At 44.9% G+C, this 20,699-nt stretch overlaps 1 protein-coding gene across 6 annotated transcripts in view; it reads left to right on the forward strand.

Annotated features, from left to right (window-relative positions):
* Positions 1-20,481, forward strand: part of LOC138760909 (cobalamin binding intrinsic factor-like) — a 33,832-nt gene extending 13,351 nt beyond the window's left edge. For 4 of the 6 annotated variants that reach the window (XM_069932213.1, XM_069932216.1, XM_069932212.1 and 1 more), the window contains 6 exons: positions 1,301-1,492; positions 6,998-7,147; positions 12,262-12,417; positions 13,791-13,963; positions 19,565-19,748; positions 20,392-20,481. In XM_069932213.1, coding sequence (XP_069788314.1) covers positions 1,301-1,492; positions 6,998-7,147; positions 12,262-12,417; positions 13,791-13,963; positions 19,565-19,748; positions 20,392-20,414 — 878 coding nt within the window. In that variant the 3' untranslated portion in view covers positions 20,415-20,481. The remainder of the gene's footprint in view (positions 1-1,300; positions 1,493-6,997; positions 7,148-12,261; positions 12,418-13,790; positions 13,964-19,564; positions 19,749-20,391) is intronic. The other 2 variants (XM_069932214.1, XM_069932218.1) reach the window with 2 other exon arrangements.
* The last annotated feature ends 218 nt before the right edge of the window (positions 20,482-20,699 follow it).

Raw genomic sequence — 20,699 nt, forward strand, 5'->3', positions numbered from 1 at the left:
GTGGCATATTCTCTCTTGTACTGGAAATTGTACCAAAGTTCAAAGCCTTGCCTCAACCAAGTAAGATGAAAGTCCTGGTGACATGGGTGAAACGTGTCTGTTCCATTGGTCCTGTGGAGAGGGTTCACCAAGTGATGCTGGGGTAGTTAAATTATTCAGTGACTGGAATTGGACAGGTTTATATTTCCTTCATTCCAGAGAAAGGTGTGAGCAAAATGACATGTTTGTATTGATGAAAGGATCCGGTAAAAGTGATTCCTATTTTTGGAAGATGAATAAGAAAGCTATTTAAGATGAATTTATGACCAGAGCCTTAAGGGCTGATCAAATACTTGCGAAGCATAATCGTGGAAAGTTGAGAGTAGAAAGCTCTCACAAACAATGAGCACTGTTATCCCAGCTCAATGTTTGTGTAATGACTGGAAAGTGGGCCAAGAACTGCTCTTCCACAGTAAATGCTGCTAAATCCTTTAACCAATGGGACTTCCAGTTAACATCTCATCCAAGTGACAGCACCTTCTCACCCTCTCACCCTCAGTCCCACATTAGAGCATTGGCTGAGCACTCCAGTCACTGGAGAGAACAGCCAGTTAGCAAGATCTTGTTACAGTGCCAGTGAACTGGCTCTAATCCACCGCTGTTGGTAAGAAGTTTGTAGTTATCCCCATAACCTGCATGGGTTTTCTTCGGGTGCTCCAGTTTCCTCCCACCCTCCAAAAAAACCGACAGGGTTTGGTAGGTTAATTTGATGTAATTGTGAAGCAAGGATTTCTTGGGCCAGAAGGGCCTTCAACTATGCTGTATTGTTCAAGTTTAAAACAACACAGATCTCGGATTCTGAGGTAAGAGGGCAGAGGCATGGCTCACAATTCATCTCAAGTTTAATGAGCAGGGGTGTGAGAGGAAGCAGGGAAATCCACTTTACCTTGTTGACGATAGATCTCAGCTCTGAAATGTTTGGTCCAAGTAGGATGGTGTCACTGTGACAACTCTGTCATCACCACTGGGCCTGGTAGATCCTCGGAGAATAAGAGTTGGAAGGGATAGAGCTAAGTGAGGGTAATTGGGGATGTGTCCTGATTGGTGAGGGGAGGCTTCAATGGCCTCATAGTTTCTCCATTGCTTATGGGAGGAATTGTGTGTGTGTGGGATATACCTGTAGTTTCCTCCACAATCCTGGGGAGAAAGCTATTGGCATCATGCAATGGGTTGCAGATGTAAACTGCTGGAACATTTAGCAAATTACCTTCAGTCCTTGCTGAAGAAGTTGCTGTTAAAGCTGTCCTTTGTGTTTTGCCAGCTGTTTCCTCGTCTGAACGGCCTCTGATCAACACCCTTGTCCAGATGTTGCTGCAGAGAGTGGAGGATGACTCTGTGGACTCTGACCCTGCTGCCTTCATCGCCCTACGCCTGGCCAGGCAACACAACCTGAGAGCTGAGCAGAGTTTTCGAGAGCGCCTAAAGGCTACCGCCATCCGCAAAGTGACTCAAGGTAAACATGCAGCCTTGAGGGAAGTCCACTGGGCTATTCAGGTGGGCTGGTGGATTGCATCAGTCAACTGTTAACCATTGTACCACTTGTCTCATCCTGTGACCGATGGGAGTTAATGGGGCTGGGTGTGTGATCCACAACAGGCAACAAATAACACTAAAGCACAGAAACAGACCCTTCTATGTATAACTGTCTTGTCTCATTGATCTGCACCTGTAACATATCCATCCATACCCCTTCCATTCTTGTACCTATCCAAATTTTTCTGAAATGTCAAAATTGAGCTCACAGTTACCACTTCACTCTCACCACACTCTGCATGAAGAAGTTTCCCCTTCACCCATGACCTATGGTTCTTGTCTCACCTAACCTCAATGGAAAAAGCCGGCTTGCATTTACTCTATTGATACCCCTCATAATTTTGTATACATAGAACATTACAGCATAGTACAGGCCTTTCAGACCTCAATGTTGTGCTGAGCGATGTAAATGTACCTGTAGTGCTATTAATTAGATCTGACAGACCAGAAGTCAAGAGTAACAGGCTTTAATCGCTATAAACTCACAGGCATATCTTACATGCAGTTGGCCTGATTCCAAGGCAGTAGTGAGAGAGGGGATTGGGCGGTACTGCCTTTATTAAGGATCCTGAGGGGGAGGAGTTACAGTATCGGGGGCAGGACAACTAGTGTTCCACCACATTCACCCCTTTTGAAACAAAGTCCAGCGGGGGGAAGTGTCGGAGTCCATTCAGAGTCTATTTATAGGTTCAGCCTGTCTGGTGGTTTCATCTGTCGAACTGACCGTAGCAGTGCCGGCTGCGGTGCAGCTGTTGGCTCCTGGGCATTGCTCTGTGTGATGGGCTGTGATTCGGATGGCTGAAACGAACCAGTTGGGGCTGGATTTGAGGGGGTCGGGGTTGGGGCGGGCAACTGGTGGCGATGGTGGGGTCGGATATCCGACCATGTCCCTGGTAGTTGTGGGGGGAGGTAGGGGGGGCTTGTCAGTTGGCTCTGATCAGTCCAGCAAGTGTCTCAGTTGCAGGGGCTCCTGCATGTGCCAGGTCCTGGATAGAGACAGTGTCTCTTCTGTAGACATACTGGGGGTTTGCGTGTAGAAGGTGGACCTTATCGATCAGGGGGTCTGCTTTATGGGTTCTGGTGTGACTCCGGAGTAGCACTGGCCCTGGGGTCATCACCCAGACCAGCAGTGTGGTTTTCAACGCCGACCTCCTGGGGAAGCAGAATAATTTTTTATGCGGGGTCGCATTTTGTCGTTGTACAGAGGAGGGACCTGGTAACGTGGAATGCCTCTGGTAGGACCTCTTGTCACTGGGAGACAGGCAGCCCTTTTGATTTGAGGGCCAGAAGGACTGCCCTCCAAACGGTGCTGTTCTCCCTTTTGATCAGGCCATTCCCTTGAGGGTTATAACTGGTGGTCCTGTCTGTGGCTATGCCTTTGACCAGGTATTCGTGCAAGTTCTCGCTCATGAATGAGGGCCCCTTGTCACTGTGGATGTAGCTGGATAGTGTGAAGAGGTTACGCAGTGACTTAATAACTGTGACCATAGTCATATCTGGGCAGGGGATGGTGAACAAGAATCGTGAGTATTCGTAAAGTTCCCAGTCCCCGTACCCCACACTAGGAGCACTACGCACAGATACCTTTTCCGTACCCCACACCGGGAACACCGTGCACAGTTCCTGTCTCGGTATCCCACACAGAGAGCATTGGTTCGTGGAGGGAAGGGGGCCCTTGAAGTCCATACTTAGACATTCAAAATGGGGGTGGCCTTGATCAGGTGAGCTTTCTCCGGCTAGTAGAAGTGCAGCTTGCACTCTGCGCAGGTCAGTTCCCTAATGTCCTCAACCGAGTATGGGAGGTTGCGGGCTCTCACAAAGTGATAGGGCCTGGTGACCCTGGGATGGCTGAGGCTGTTGTGAAGGGCTTGGAGGCAATCTACTTGTAGGTACCTTGGGAAAGGGCATCCGGAGGCTCGTTGAGTTTCCCAGGCCGGTACAAGATCTCGTAGTTGTAGGTGGATAGCTCAATTCTCCACCTCAGGATCTTGCCATCTTTAATTTTTTCCCCGCTGTTTGTTGTTAAACATGAATGCGACTTCATGTTGGTCAGTCAGCAAAGTGAATGGTTGGCCAGCTTGATAATGCCTCCAATGGCATAAAGCTTCCACTGTGGCCACTCTTGGAGGGTATGGGAGAAAAATGCCAATGGCCGGCCTGCCTGCCTGGTTTAGTGTGGCAGCCAGGGCGAAGTGGGATGCATCGCTCTCCATCTGGAATAGGATAGATTCATCTACAGCATGCATCACCATCTTGACAATGACGCCTTTGAAGCGAGTGAAGGCTGCTTGGGCTTCTGTAGATGGGGGAAAGGTGGTTTTTACCAGAGGATGGGCTTTGTCCACATAATTAGGGATCCATTATGCACAATATGAAAAGAACCCGAGGCACCTTTTCAGGGCCTTGAAGCTATGGGGGAGTGGGAGCTCCAGCAGGGGTTGCATACACTCAGGGTCGGGTCCATTGATTTCATTCTTCACCAGGCACCCTAGTATAGCCAGGTGTGAAGTACAGAACACGCATTTCTTCTAGTTATACGTGCAGTTTAGGGCTTTGGCCACCTGGAGGAAATTTTGCAGGTTGGCATCATGATCCTGCAGGTCATGGCCACAGATGGTCATATTGTCCAGGTAGGGAAATGTGGCTTTCCACCATGGTTGTTCACCATTCGGTCCATCTCCCTCCAGAAGACTGAAACCCCATTCAGACTCCAAAGGGGATCCTGAGAAAATGGTACAGGTGGCCATCTGCCTTGAATGCCATGTATGGACTGTCCTCTGGGTGGATTGGGAGCTGGTGATAGGTGAAGAAGCCCCAGTACTGGGTAATCTCGTTCATCATGTTGACTATGCGGGGGAGGGGTAGGCATCTAAGAGGATGAACTGGTTGTAGTCTATCACCATTCTGTGCATCCCTCCTCTCTTTACCACCACTGTTCAAGGACAGGTACTGGGCTCTTTGATGCCAGGAGTCATTTAACCTCACTCAACCTTGATAAAGGCTCTGTCCATGGGGCTGTATCACCTGCTCTTAGTTGCCACAGGTTTACAGCTGGGAGTGAGGTTTCAAATGGGGGCAGGAGGGGGCGGTGGAACCTGGAGGGTGGACAGACTGCAGGTCATGAGAAGTGGGCAGTGTTTGGATCATTGATTGGCTGTATTTGGGGAGATGGACAGGTGGTTTAAAAGTTGGTTATTTCAGACTGTGAGGGAGGGGTGGGGGCCCTCGTATACCTTCAGAACATTTTTAAGTTGGCACTGGAGGTACAGCCCCAGTATGACTGGTGCACAGAATTGTGGCATGACAAGCATCCACAGTTAATATTACTGTGCAGCCATCTTGGATTTTGGTCAAGTGGGACTTGGAGGCCAATGAGATTTTACATTGGACTGGGGTCATTGAGGGAGCAGCACTGTACATGTGTGCTAACATTTTCGATGCTTCCCAAGTCAAACAAGCAGTTTGTAATGCGTCCTTTTACCTTGATGTCCATGGTGGAACTTGTTAATTGATGTGGGCTGCTATAGTCCAGAACAATAGATGCCAGTGTTAGCTCATTGTCTGAATCACTGCTCCTGTATGTGTGCGCTGCCGACTTTCAAAATGTCCACCCCGAAGATGGCTGCCCCCAGGATTCACACACGGTCACCACCGGAAGTGAAGCCAGAAGGGACGCTGACCTGGGCCGTCATCCCCGGGTTCCCGTCGCGCTGTTCTCTTTTGACCCAAAGTAGAGCTGGACGTGACACGGTCCAAGATGGTGATGGCTGCTGCCCACAAGCGGCACTGCAAGGGGAAGTTCTGGACCTACATACCCTTGCATAGTGTCCATTTCTTCCGCAGCTGGAGCAGGTAGTACTTTTGACAGGGCAGTTCTTCTGTGGGTGTTTCATCTGGCCACAGTAATAGCACTTTGGGTGCTCGGTGATAGCAGCTACTCTTTGGGACCCTGTCCCAAGATGGCAGCACCCATCTTCCCTGCATGGCGACTGCATTGCTGAAGGAGTAAGCCTCCGTCTTCTGTTGGGCTGTCTCTAATGATTTGGCAAGATCGACCATGCCCTGCAGGGTCCGATCACCCTTTTCCAGGGGCCTTTGTCTGATATGGTCAGACTGAATCTGGCCACACATGATCAGCTCCTCCTGGTAGATGGCTGCTGTAACGTCGGTGCTGTCACAAGCTTGCTCCAGCTCCCACAAGGTCCAAATGTATTCATCAACAGCCTCACCAGGTGCTTGTCAACAGCTGCCCAGGAAGTATCTGGCATAGATTATGATCTTCGGGGTCCGGTACTGCTTTTGCAGGAGCCCCATAGCTGCTGAGTCAGTGTCTCTAATCATCTGGAAAACATGGTGGCTGACCTGTTCAAGCAGCAGATTTCTCATTGACTTATTCCCAAATATTGCGCCACCTCATAAAGGCATTCAAGCAGTGCAGCCACTGGTCAAATTTTACAGAGGCCTCTGGATCCTTAGGGTCAGTGTTCAGCTTCTTGGCTCAAACAACCTTGTCCATGGCATGAAAAGTATAGTGATTAAATTGTAGCACTATCAATTGGACCCAACAGACCAGAAGACAAGATTAATAGGCTTTAATCACTATAAACTCACAGGCTTATCTTACATGCTGTTGGCCTGATTCTAAGGCAGTAGTGAGGGAGGCGATTGGGCAGTACTGCCTTTATTAGGGATCCTGAGGGGGAGGAGTTACAGCATCGGGGCGGGCCAACTACCTCACACTCAAACCTATTTTTCTTATATCCATGTGCCTATCTAAGAGTCCCCATTGTTCCAGTTTCCACCATCACCTACGGCAATATATTTCAGGCACCCAACAACCTGAGTAAAAAAACTTAACTCTGACATCACCCCTAAAATTTCCTCCATTCATCTTAAACCAATGTCCTCTGGCATTTGTTATTGTTGCCCCAGGAGAAAGGTACTGGCTGGACCACTCTATACAAGTCCCGCATAAACTTATATATTTCTATTAAATCATCTCTCATATTTTATTGCTCTAAAGAGAAAAGCCCGAGCTCAGTCAACCTTGATTCATGTGACATGTTCTCCAATCCAAGCAACATCCTGGTCAATTTCCTCTGTACCCTCTCCAATTCATCTACCTCCTTCCTGTAATGTGGCAACTAGAACTGAACACAACACTCCATGTATGGTCTAAGCAGAGTTTTATAGAGCTGCAACATTACTTTGATACCTCTATCAAGTCTCCCCTCATTTTCAGGGAATAAAGTCCTGACCCATTTAACACTGTCTGCTTTGCATTCCTGCGGTGGTAACAGATGGTAAGAAAACAAAGAGGGTTTGTGAAAATCCTCTTGCTGGCATATCTGCTGTCAGTGGTAACTAAGCTTGTTGGGGCACTAGAATGTGAGGGTTCACTGTGCTTCTCTTCCTCTCCCTGCAGGGGAGGATCTGCCCATTGGTTCAACTGCTCTCTACATATTAGCTTTCAGGTCTTCTTGCCTCAACCCAGCCAGCATATCCGACGGGCAAAATCACATCGATCTGGTGAAACTTCTTGAAGACAAGCTCAATAAGAAGATTCAAAGCCTTGGCAAGTTGCTGGACAAGACCTCGACTTTCGGCAGACGGGTGAAAACATTCCTAATGAAAGGCTTAGGCTTGAAATGTCGACTGCCTTATACTTCTTGTGGATGCTGTGTGACTTGCCAAGTTCCTCCAGCACGTTTGTGAACTGCTGCAATGGGAGTTCTGCTTTCTGCTGAAAACACTGCATGATTTAGGATGATACAATGCACAATTTAATATAATAGCCCCTTATCCAAGTGTTAGCTCTTTGTCAACTTCATTCAATCAGTCTCATTCTTCCCTGCAGTACCTTCTTCTCAGATATTTATCCAATATCATTCACTAGTTACACATCTCCCTCTATTACCCTTTCAGTCAACTTTTTTTTGGGGGTGAGGGTTTGAATTGATAACAAATGCCAGCCTTGTCCTGACAGAGTGCAGGGAGGGGGGGAAATCAATGGACAAATTGTACTGAGCCACCATCTTGTTGTTACTGGTGTCCATTGTGAGTCAAATTGAGGGGCAAGAGGAAATGTTCCATTTGCTTTGTACAAACGTGACTAGAATTGAACTGTTTCTTCATTCAGCTATCATGGAACTGGCATTGACTGAGTTGTCAATTGTTATTGTAGGCATTTTCAAAGGCCAAATCAAAGACTTTTTCTATACTTCTAGTTGCCTCAATTTCTTTAAACATTTCTAGTCATTTTTATAATGATAGAACATAAAATAAAGAACAATAAGCACATGAACAGGCTCTTTGGCCCACACTCTGTGCTGAACATGATGCCAAATTAAAATAATGCTGTCCATATCCCTCCATCCTGTTCACATCTAAATGCCCTTATTCTATGTTTCCATCAACTACTGCTGGTAGTGTGCTACAGGCACCTACCACCCTCTGTGTGTGTAAAAAAAACACATTTGCCTCGCAAAACTTTCCCCCTCACACCTTAAAGTTCCACGCTGGGATGAAGACCCTGACTATCTACCTTATCTATGGCTCTCATATTTATACACTTCTGTCAGGACTCCCCTCAGCCTCCAACATTCCAGAGAAAACAGTCAAGTTTGTGCAACCTCTCTAATCCAGGCGATATCCTGGTGAATCTCCTCTGAATTTGTACCAAAGCCATTCTAAAGTTTGACAACCAGAACTGCACACAATGCTCAAAGTGCAGCCTAAACAAAGTTTTATTCAGCTGCAACATGACCTCTGGACTTTTATGCTCAATAACTTGGCCAATGAAGGCAAAAATGCCAAACTCCCTCTCTACCACCTCTGTGTGACCTATTTCAGTGAGCTCCTGGCATCAATGTACACTTTCCCCTTACATTTGACCTCCCATGTTTGGATTGACCTCTATCTGCCATATTTCCAATTGGTCTCCATCTCCTTTGAAACCTTCCTTATTATCCACAACTCCACCAAATTTTTCATGTTGTCTCTTCTTTCTTTGGCTTGGCTTCGCGGACGAAGATTTATGGAGGGGGTAAAAAGTCCACGTCAGCTGCAGGCTCGTTTGTGGCTGACAAGTCCGATGCGGGACAGGCAGACACGATTGCAGCGGTTGCAAGGGAAAATTGGTTGGTTGGGGTTGGGTGTTGGGTTTTTCCTCCTTTGCCTTTTGTCAGTGAGGTGGGCTCTGCGGTCTTCTTCAAAGGAGGTTGCTGCCCGCCAAACTGTGAGGCGCCAAGATGCACGGTTTGAGGCGTTATCAGCCCACTGGCGGTGGTCAATGTGGCAGGCACCAAGAGATTTCTTTAGGCAGTCCTTGTACCTTTTCTTTGGTGCACCTCTGTCACGGTGGCCAGTGGAGAGCTCGCCATATAACACGATCTTGGGAAGGCGATGGTCCTCCATTCTGGAGACGTGACCCATCCAGCGCAGCTGGATCTTCAGCAGCGTGGACTCGATGCTGTCCACGCTCATGTTGTCTACAAACTTACTAAACACCCCTTCATCTCTACCTCCATCTTCAATGGCCAAGACAACTTTCTATCCAATCTACCAACTCACTGTGGATCCCATGTGACTTCATCTCTGCAACAGATGATGAAGAAGAACTTTTTCTAACACTTTATAAACTCTATGTAGGCAACGTCCACTGCCCTGCCCTCATCAACCACCAATGTGACTTCCTCAAATTAAAGTTGTGAGCCAGCACAAATATGTGGGGCTTTTTTTTCAACCTCTTCATGTGCTGCTACCAAATGTGGTGCCTAAGATTTTGCCTCCACTGCACTGTGATTTCATCCAACTTCATCCACCTTACTACTGGACAAAAGCTGTTCGTAATGCAATTTCTCCAGGAAGAGGTCGAGGCCATTCATTTGATGGAGGGAATCAATAGAACAACAATGAGCACTAACATTTTATTCCTGAGGATTTGAACCAAATCGTTCCTCCCTTTAACTTTTTATCATTACTTTCTTCTGATTTTTTCCATATACGGTGCCCTCCATAATATGTCTGGGACAAAGACATTTTTTTCTTTTATTTTCCCATATTTTAAATTTGTAATCAAACATTTCACATGATTAAAGTTCACATTCCAGCTTTTATTCAAAGTTATTTTCATATATTTTGGTTTGACCAAGTAGAAATAACAGCAATTTTTACACAGAGTTCTTCCATTTGTGGAGACCATAAGTGTTTGGGACATTTGGCGATTACTCAGGAATGTTTAATTGCTTCATTGCTACAGGCATGAAAAAACTAGGATTGCTTCTAAACTTTTGATCACATTTGGAGTCTGTAGTTGCTATTTTTCAGCCTGAGGACCAGAGTTGTGCCAATGAAAGTCAAAGAAGACATTATGAGGCTGAAAACCAAGAATAAAACAGTAAGAGACATTGCCCAAACCCTAGGATTACCAAAACCATCTGTTTGGAACATCATTAAGAAGAAAGAGAGTACGGGTAAGCTCAGTAATCGGAAAGGGACTGGTAGGCCAAGCAAGATCTCCACTGCTGAGGACAGAATTCTCATAATGAAGAACAATCCCAAAGCACCTGTCCAACAGATCAGAAACACTCTTCAGAAGGCAGGTGTGGATGTGTCATTGACCACCGTCCTCAGAAGACTTCATGAACAGAAATACAGAGGCTACACTGCAAGATATAAATTACTAGTTATCCACAGAAAGGATGGCCAGATTACAGTTTGCCAAGAAGTATTTAAAGAGCCTGCAGAATTCTGGAAAAAGGTATTGTGGACAGATGAGACCAAGATTAACCTGTATTAGAGTGATGGCAAGAGCAAAGTGTGGTGGCGTAAAGGAACTGCCCAAGATCCAAAGCCTACCACCTGCTCTGTGTGATGTGCTGCAGTGCGAACCAACAAGCTCAAACTACGAAGGCTGTAGTGTAGACTTTTATTAGCTTAAAACTTGCACACAAGGTTCAGATTCCCTTCTGGCTCCATGTGCTCTACTGCCTACACAAAGGCCAGCATGAGCCTTTATATGGGGCCAGTGATTGGCAGGAATTAAGTGGAGCCTGCAGGTAGGAATGCAGACAGGTGCAAGCAGTCACACAGTCCAGTGGTTGTATCACCACAATCTGTGAAACATGGTTGTGGGGGTGTTATGCCCTGGGCATGTATAGCTGGCACAGGTACTGGCACCCTTATCTTCTTTGATGATGTAAGTGCTCATAGCAGTGGCAAAATGAATTCTGAGGTGTATAGAAACATCTTATGTATTCAAGTTCGAGCAAATGCCTCCAAACTCATTGGACGGCACTTTATCTTACAGCAAGAGAATGATCCCAAACGTACTGCTAAAACAACAAAGGAATTTTTCAAAGCTAAAAACTGTAAAATTCTTGAATGGCCAAATAAGTCACATGTTCTAAATCCAATTGAGCATGCCTTCCATATGCTGAAGAGAAAACTTAAGGGGACAAGTTCCCAAAACCATCAGTAGCTGAAGATGGCTGCAGTAGAGGTCTTGCAGAGTATCACCAGAGAAGATTCTCAGCACATGGTGATGTCTATGAATCACAGACTTCAAGCAGTCATTGCACCTTCAAGAACTAAACATGACTACTTTAATAGACATACCATTGCTATGTCCCAAATATTATGGTGCCCTGAAATGAGGGGACGATGTATAAAAAGAGCTGTTATTTCAACATGGCCAAACCAAAATCTACACAAATAACCTAGAATAAAATCTGGAATATGCAGTTTAATTACATGTGAATTGTTTGATGACAAATTTAAAACTGGAGCACAGGGGAAAATAAATGAAAAAATGTATCTTTGTCCCAAACATTATGGAGGGCATTGTACATCCTTTTTCCACCAGCTTTCCTTCTGTCTGTCTCTCTTCCTTAATCTCTCTCTCCACCACATTGATCTGCTTTACCTTCTGCCCAGTCTCTGTCTCTATCTCCTTATTCTTTGCCTTTTCCATTCCTCATCTATTTTTTGGAGTTGGGGGAGAAGGATTTGTTTTTACAGTTCATACCTGTTACAGCTGTCTCAGTGGTGCCTTCCAGAGACCAGGGCGGTCATATCGTTTATTATGGAAAAGTGCTGGAGAAACTCAGATCAGTGTCCATAAAGTGAAAGGCAGTTGACATTTCGGACCTGAGCCCTTCACTGGGAATCTGGAAAAATGAGTAGATGCCTGAATAAAAAGGAGGGAGGAGGAGAGGAGAGACAGGAGCAATGGGAAGGGATAAGAGTGTGGGAAACAGGTAAGAGATCAAAATGGATAGAGGTTGGAGGGTAGAAGAAGTAATGGGGCAAAGAAGGGAGCTCTGTTAGAAGGAAAGGATTGGGGAGCTGGATGATAGAGAAATGGGGAAAAGAGGTTTGGGAGGGGTTAACACAAATTGGAGGTTGATGTTAATGACTGCTGAGATGGACTATAATGTGTTGTTCCTCCAATTTGTGGATGGCTGCAAGATGGCAGTAATATGAGGCCATGGACTGACATGCCGGTGTGAGGATGGGGTGTGGAATTAAAATGGATGGTGACAGGGAAGATATAGAACCTCATGTCACAGTCTCAAAATTATTCATTTTGTCTTTTCACTGGTATTAAGGTTGAAAGCCCAAGTCACTCAATGCCCTCTCAGGCCTAGCTCAGGAGTTGCAGCTTAACCCCACCTTCCCATTTTTCAGAATCCAAAGGACATCCTCTGACAGACACCTACCAGATCTCCCTAGGTGTCCTGGCGCTTTGTATTGAAAAGCAACAGGTCTCTGATTCCATTGTTCAGAACATCACTGACAGGGCAAAGAGGAGGCAAGACCCATTTGGAGAACCTTTATCTGTGGGTAAGTGAAATGTACTGAAGCTCGAACCTAACATTTGGGTTTCAGCAGGCAATGAGGAAAGCAAACAGTACACCTGCTTTTATTGTATGTGGGTTGGTGTGCTGGAGTAGAGACATCTTATTCCAATTATATAAGGATCAATTGAGACTGTAATTGTGCACGGGTCTGGTTTCCCTCGTCAGGAAGAATATATTTGGGACAGAAGAAGTACATTGAAGGTCCACCAGTTTGATTTCCAGGATGGGGTGGCATTATTCAACAAGGGAGATTGAGCAGTCTGATCAAGATCAAGTTTGTTATCAACTGACTGCATGTATACATTTCTGCAGAGCACGGTACAGACACACATAAAACATTTTTCACACAACACATAATAATCACATACATAGAGAGAAATATAACTGTATAAATATTTTTGTATAATTTACTTGTTTCATTAACAAGAGACCAAGGCTACAGGATACCGTTTGTCAATCTCACAGGCTGAAGGAAGAAACTATTGGCCAGCCTGGCAGTCCTGATTTTGATGCTCCTGGTTGTAGGTAAAATTCTGTGTGATAGATGATAGGGATCTGTGGGAGAAGGGTAATGGGCTAATAGTAGGAGCATAGAATACATTGTTAGCCTCTCAAGCCGGTGCTCTATGTTGGTTCCACAATGTTTGATGTGTTCATCAGGATTTACAACATGTTAAGGGTGCATGTCGTGAGTTTCAGTGAATAACTTTGTTTTGCATGCTATTCAGGCAGGTCAACCTCTCCTTGAGTACCACATGTAGAACCTGTAGTGAACGCATGGAGAGGATCTGCTGGGAGAAGCTTGCAAAAGGGTAACCAGGCTCCCTGGATGTTTTTTGTGAGAGCTCCAAATTTTCACTTACTTCTTTGCTCCCTGTTTTAGCTCTCACCATGGGACACTTCATCAGCTGCTCTGAGGAAGGAATTACCCAGTAGTGTGGCTTATTGCTTCTACTTCTTTTCCTCACTCCTTGCAATAAGCATAAAGTTTGTGGTCATCTGCTTCCATAAACACACCAGACGAAACCTTTGGAAACAGAGCAATACAGCATTCGGCCATTCAGCCCATTGAACACATGCCACCCTTTGTGGAACTGCTGCTTTATTCCCTTACATCCTTTTCCAGCACTGAAGTCCTCTAGCCTATCCATATCACTTCACTGCACATTCAATACCTGCGGGGATAAGAGACAGATTTGTGCAGGAGCTGCTCTCAACACCCATCCAATTTATAGTAACTGACTTCTGAAGGTGCATTTACCCCAGGACCTGCAAGATTTTTGTGACTCAATACAGTTTAATTTTAAACAAGTGAATAGGCCCTGGGAAATAATTGGTTTCTTTACTTCATTTTAGACAGAGCCTCCATGTCTATCCTTGCCCTCAACTGCTTACATCGTTCCAATCTCAGTATAATCCCGAAACATCACATTGAGCAAGCCATTATGCGCTTGTTGCTTGGAATCCTCGCTGAACAGCAACAGGATGGTACCATTGGGACAATCTACAGTACAGCCCTTGCTGTCCAGGTAAGTAATAACTGGGGTGTTCAGCTTAGACTGAACTTTACCATCACATTGAACTTTGAATGGCAATGCAGCAATTACTTGTGATACAGATGGTGTGGTGAGCATGCTCACAGGCTCCAGAGTGAAATGGAGACATCGGAGCAATGGTTCATTTCACTCACATACAGGTGTCAGATGCAGACAGGTGGGGCTTGTGTGGGTGGGACATTTTGGTCGGCGTGGGTAAGTTGGGCCGAAAGGCGTGTTTTAATGCTGCCTCTTACCTCAAGATTTCCCTTAACATTAACATTTCCTCAAAATAGGCCTGAGTGTAATTGATTCAATTTTCAGGATCTGTGCAAGCCTGGCATTGCCCAGTTCTCATTGCATTTGAGAAGGTGGGGATGAGCTGTGCTCCTGCTGCTGGGGCTCGCGCAGTGCGAGTTCCAGACATTAGACCCAGTGACAATGCAGGAGCGGTGATGTATTTCCAAGTCAGGGTTATGTGACACTAGTGGTGGTACATAAAACATAAGAAATAAGAGCAGGAGTCAGCCATCTGGGCCACCTAACCTTCTCGTCCATTCATTAACATCATGGGCGATCTGGCTGTGGACTCGATTCTATCTATCTGCCTTTCCCCCAAAACCCTGAATTCCCCGACTGAGCAAAAATCTATCAAAGTGGGTCTTAAATATATTTAACAAGGCAGCCCCTGCTGCTTCCTTGGGAAGAGTATTCCATAGATTCCCTATTCTCTGGGAAAAGCAGTTCCTCCTCATCTCCGCTCTAAATCAACTCCCGAGTCTTCATATGTCCCCTAGTCTCGCCTACCAGTGGGAACAACATTCCTGTCTCTGATACCTATCCCTTTCATAAATTTATATGTTTCAATCAGACCTGAACTCAGTCTTTTAAATTGTCATGTACAGACTCAGGTGACTCAATCTCTCCTTGATCTCTGAAATCAACTTAGTGAACCACTGCACCACCTCCAAAGCCATCTATCCTTTCTCTCATGGAGTGATTAGTACTGCACACAGCACTCCAAGTGCAGCCACACCTGTATCCTGTAAAGTTACAACAAAACCTCCCTGCTCTTAAGTTCAATCCCTCTAACAAAGCCAACATCCAATTTACCTTCGTGCCTACTTGTTGCACCTGCAAACCAACTTTTTGTAATTCATGCACAAGCACTCCACTGTCCCTGCTGCAACCTTTCACCATTTAAATTATAAACTTGTCTTCTATTTTTCCCTCCAAAGTGGATGACTTCACATTCACCAACATTATTTTCCACCTGCTGACCCTTGCCCACTCACTTAATCTCACTTAATCTTTGTCCTTTTTTTGGGACTAATTCCATATCACCCATTTCACTCCTGTTACCCAGAGATTAAAGTCCTATTTTTCTCTGAGGGCCATGCTTACTGCACTCCATTTGCCTTTCACATGGCTCTGATAAAGGTACTTCATATTTTTTCTTCCATCGTCCCTCAGGAATGGAGAATGGCCCACTTCTGCCCTGCTTCAAGGCAACTAATGAAGCAAACCTGAGAACTCAATCTTTGGTATTGGCGGGGGTGGGGAGTAGAGGGGGCAAGTGAGGTGGCTCTTTTGCTAGGCTTCTGTATGCTCCTGCTGTCTTAAAGTTCTCAGTGCTACCCCAAATCATCTTCTCTGAACTGAATGATGAGGTTCCCTGGAGTCACTGCAGATGTTTACACCTCTTCACACAGACCCTAACCACATCTATTAAACCTTTTTCTGCGTCCACCTGGTAATCTCTTCTCTTGTACAGAGCTGGGATAAATCCATCTGGCTCAGCATCATTAACACCCCAACCTAAATGAAACTGAAAAGACCACATGCCAATTAATTTAAAAATGGAGCACTGGGAGCAAAGATCTCATTGCTGAGGTCCTCTTACTTCAGACACATCAGTTTCATCTCCCATCTAGGAAGTGGTGAGCACATTATGGTGACCATCTTCCAGAAAAGAGGCAAATTTGAATGTGAGGACTAGAGAGATCTCATTGCTATCCCCCACTGAGGAAGTCATGGCCAGTAAACTTTTCCCAGTGATAAAGACCTGAACCCCCAAATCACAGCATGGGTTGTGTCCATCCATGGGCACAGTGGAGAGGATCTTCACCATGCACAAACTCTGAGAATCACAGTGAACACCACCAGCCAAGGCTCACATCTTCTTTCCCCCTCATTAACTCCATCAGTTGTGAGAGGTTGTGGACCACCTTCTCGGGTCAGAACCACTAAGACTGCAGATGGTGAAATCTGGAGTGATCAGAAGCTGAAGAGAATCAATGTTTTGGGTTGGGCACTTTATCAAGAGTCAATAAAAGATCCCAAATCAAAACATTGACTATTTCCATCCATGGATCCTGCCCGACTTGCTGAGTCCTTCCTTAGTTACTTTGTCAATGTAGGCTCAGCAGATGATTTGCTTGGCAAAATAAGTCAGTAATTTGACTAAAATACAAATCCTGTATTGTATTTTTTCATCAATCTCAGGTTGTCATGAATTCTTCAGATATAGTTCACTCCACCTACTCTTTGGCCTCCATTTATTTCAGTTCTCTTATCATCTGTCCCTGCAACAGGCAGCCTGTGAAAATCCATCTGAACTCCGATCCATGTGTGCGTTGGTGCTTTGCTCAAACACTCCAAGAAGGATGGCTGTTATGTCCTTTTGTTCCTTGGTATCCAACATTTCCCTTTTTTTCTTATAAAAACACAACTGTTCCATGCTTTCTATCCCTGAAAATATTTTTATTTCCCTCCTGATGTAAAGGCCCTTCTGCCCATTGAGTTTGTACCTGTTATTAGAGCAACCCCATTACCACACCCCTCCCCCCTTCCAAAAACTCCATCTACACTTCCTGTACCCTGAAAATGCAGGCACATATTGAAAGACACATCTCTTCTGGGCCACACTCTATGCTTTCACTTGTCAGGAAGATGATTCATAAGTGTGAGACCACACGCCATTAGATTCAAGGATAGATTCTTTCCCACAGTTATCACACTTTTAAATGAATCCGAACCAACTGATCTCTCCCTGTAACTGCTCTTCTGTCCTGTGTCTTACTTGTACTCCATTTGTGATGAACGGCTGGAGTGCCAACAAAACAAACTCTCTCCCTACACCTTGGTGCATGTGACAATAAACTCTCTCCCTGCACCTTGATACATGTGACAATAAACTCTCTCCCTGCACCTTGGTGCATGTGACAATAAACTCTCTCCTTGCACCTTGGTGCATGTGACAATAAACTCTCTCCCTGCACCTTGGTGCATGTGACAAAAACTTGAATGTGACCTACCTGCATTTACAGTTGGACTCTGATAATCCTGCATCCTCAGGACTTTAGTGGTACTGGACCCACTTTTGTTACAATGTACTTTAACTTGCATGTTATATAACAGTATGATGAATTGTTCAGAAGACACTGAGTTTAAAGAGTGGAAAACTAAGCTTGTCCAAGTAAACTGAAACATGGAAGCACTCCGGCTGCAAATCTACCCATGTTTCCGATGCTGGGTCTTCACGACAAGACTCTGCCTTTTGCTGCACACCTGACCCACACTCCCATGGGTAGCCTGGTCAATATGTGAATCGATGCATAGCAACCACAGTGTACTAACAAGCAAGCCAGATGCTGAATTAATGGGATTTCCAAACCTTTGGTTGTTGGCATTTAACTGCACTTCCTTGCATCTAATTATTTCACACAAATGAATGTCACTGGAATCTTCCCAACAACCACCTTGCCATTGATGAATTTACAAAGGACAATTAACCCAGCGACCCACACCTCTTCGGGATGTGAGATGAAACTGGAACACCCAGAAGGATCCCACATGGTCAGAGGGAGAACGTGCAAACTCCGCACAGACAATGCTGAAGGGACATTGGAGCTGCAAGGCAGCATCTCCACTGATGAGCCTCTGTGCCATGCTCAATGAAGAACTTTGCCCTTCCTAAATGACTACAGTTCTTTAAATTCTGCACCCATGGAATGGTCTCTGTGTACTTGTTCAATCAAAACCCTTTCCACTAAATTTGGCAGATGCCATTTGCTGAGTATAATTGTGAGATTATCCACTTGAGTTCTCAAACTAGATCATCTGAATGGTTTTTGATTAGGAAAAGAGAGGGGCAATCTTGTTCATTAGTTTCTGAAAGCAAACAACTCAGAAGCAGATGGTACATTGGGCTTCATTGCAAGAGGGTTTGAGATCAGGAGCAAGGATGTCTACACAGGATCTTGGTGAGACTCCATCAGGGGTGGTGTGCAGTTTTCATCTCCTTACCTGAGGAAGGACATTCTTGTAGTAGAGGGAGAGTAATTGTGGAGGTTGTCTAGACTGAATTCTTGGAGGACAGGGCTGATGGATGAGGAGAGATTGGGTCTGTTTGGCCTGTATTCACTGAAGTACCAAATGAGAGGAAATGTCATCAAAACTTAAATATCTCTAACAGGATAAGACAGGATGTGGGGGGCGGGGTGTGGGGATTCTAAATTTGGAATGCCTGGAACCAGCTATCACAGCTTCAAAATGTGGGGTAGGCCACTTGGTACCAATATCAGGAGAAATGTCCTCACCCAAAGAGTGAATTCTCTTCCAAAAAGGAGGATCATCTATTCGGAATGTCAAAGGTATTAAGGGATATGGAAAGAAGGCAGGAACAGAGTGCTTATGTGGATATTTAGACTTGGACACGTTGAATAATGGAGCAGGCCTGAAGGGCTGAATGGCTTCCTCTGTTCCTATTTTCTGTTTCCACAATTAAATATAACAATAGATCTTCTGTTAACCTTCCCTGTAGTTGAGAAACAACTGTGAGAGTTTTATTTTGCCACTGGTGGGTGTCACTCAGATCATTGAGTTCCATTCTGGCCACCACATGGAAATGGTGTGATGACAATTCATCAGGATGTTGCTTGACTGGGTGACTTTGGTTGTGGGGAGAGATTGAAGAGGGGGAGCCTGTTTTCCCTGGGGTCAGGAAGGATTAGAGGTGACCCAATCAAGGTAAACAAAATTATGAGAGGCATCTGCAGGGCAGATGGTCAGGAACTTTCTCCCATGATAAAGGTATCAAACCAATAGAGCATTAGTTTGAGGTGAGAGGGAGCAGATTTAACAGGGATTTGAGGGTCTTTTTCTAACATCTAGACTTCCAGAGAAGTAGGCGGAATCTGATAAAATCATGAGACACTGAGACAACCTTAAATGAAAGGATTACAGGCAAATGGGATTACTATAGTTGGGGCCAAAAGGTCAGCATCGACATAGTGGGCAGAAGGGCCTATCTGTGCTGTATCACTCTATGACTCTACAACTTTAAATCTTCACCATTTTACATCACTAAATTTCAACAAGATAAAACTTTGGGGTAAAATTGAACTTGAGAGGGGACATGAAGTGATCAGATCGTACCTCACCCATGATACACGCCCTCAAAACACCCACTCAACACAGAAAATCCAGCACATTTCACTCTCTAATTCATTCACTTCTGAACTTTGACCGAGTGTGTGTTTTAAAAAAATTATTTGTGCAACATTCTGAATATGTTTTGCTTTATATTTGTAGGCTCTATTTGAAAATAAGCAAGAAGAATTTCATGTCTTCCAATGCTCACACAATTTGCAACGATTGATCAGTGAAATCCCCAAAGGAACATTTAACACGGTGCAGAAGGTTTTCCCACTCATTCCCACTTTGGAGGGGCGTTCGTTGTTGCACGTTGGGGACCTCACCTGTACTTCTGATCAAGGTCAGTTTGCAAAACAGCAACCTCCTCACACTGCAAAAACAACTCTTTGAGACAACTTCAATGGCAGCCAGAACTCAAATAGTAATGTCCTAACATCTGACAATGTTCTATGTCCAGAGTCCCACGCTAGAGTTTTGAGCACAAATCCCTACTGGGGGAAATGCTGCTCTGGAGGAGACCACCTTTTAGATGAGACCTTCAACTCTGACCCCTCCTCACATGGACATCAAATATCCCATGGAACAATTTAGAAAAAGAACTGAGGGTTATTTGCAACATCTGCTCCTTTTATTACAGTTTATGTGAATTTTCTGTGTTCTCATTGGCTTCTGCACTTTGTACATTACGACAATGATTATACTTCCAATACAAATGGGCACATAAAAACAAAATGTAGGAAAGACCCAATGGGTCATGCAGTAACTATGGAAACAGAAACTGAGTTAGTGCTTGGAATATTCTGAGTGGTGTAGGTCTATTGCTTTACATTTTTTGCTTGGTAGACAATAATTAATTTTTAAACTAATCAAATCCATCAATGAGCTTTTAATTATTCAGTATATCATTGCTAATATATGAAAATCCTATAGCCTTATTATCATCTAAATTATGAACCAGAATTGCAATGCTCTTTTCTTCTCAGATAATCTGCCTCAATCAAAGTAATACGAAGATGAGGAGATGAAGAACAGGACAAAGCTTTATCCAAAATAAAAAACAACACCTCACAGCCTCCCTTCGACAGTAATTCTTCGCAATACATGGGGAAAGGGTTTAGAATCTTTTCTTGTCAAACTCCAGGCCTGTGCCCAGCTGCAGTTGGATCATCCTTATTCAATGGGGGAGCAGTCGGTGAGGAGGGGGGAAGGTTTTGGTTGAGGGTAGTTGGAAGTAGGAATGGTTGGAGGATGTAGGGTCAGGACAGGAGAGATTAAGGTGAGGGTTCAGGAA

Source organism: Narcine bancroftii, chromosome 4 (assembly GCF_036971445.1).
Source record: "Narcine bancroftii isolate sNarBan1 chromosome 4, sNarBan1.hap1, whole genome shotgun sequence".
In the NCBI taxonomy this organism is placed as follows: domain Eukaryota; kingdom Metazoa; phylum Chordata; class Chondrichthyes; order Torpediniformes; family Narcinidae; genus Narcine; species Narcine bancroftii.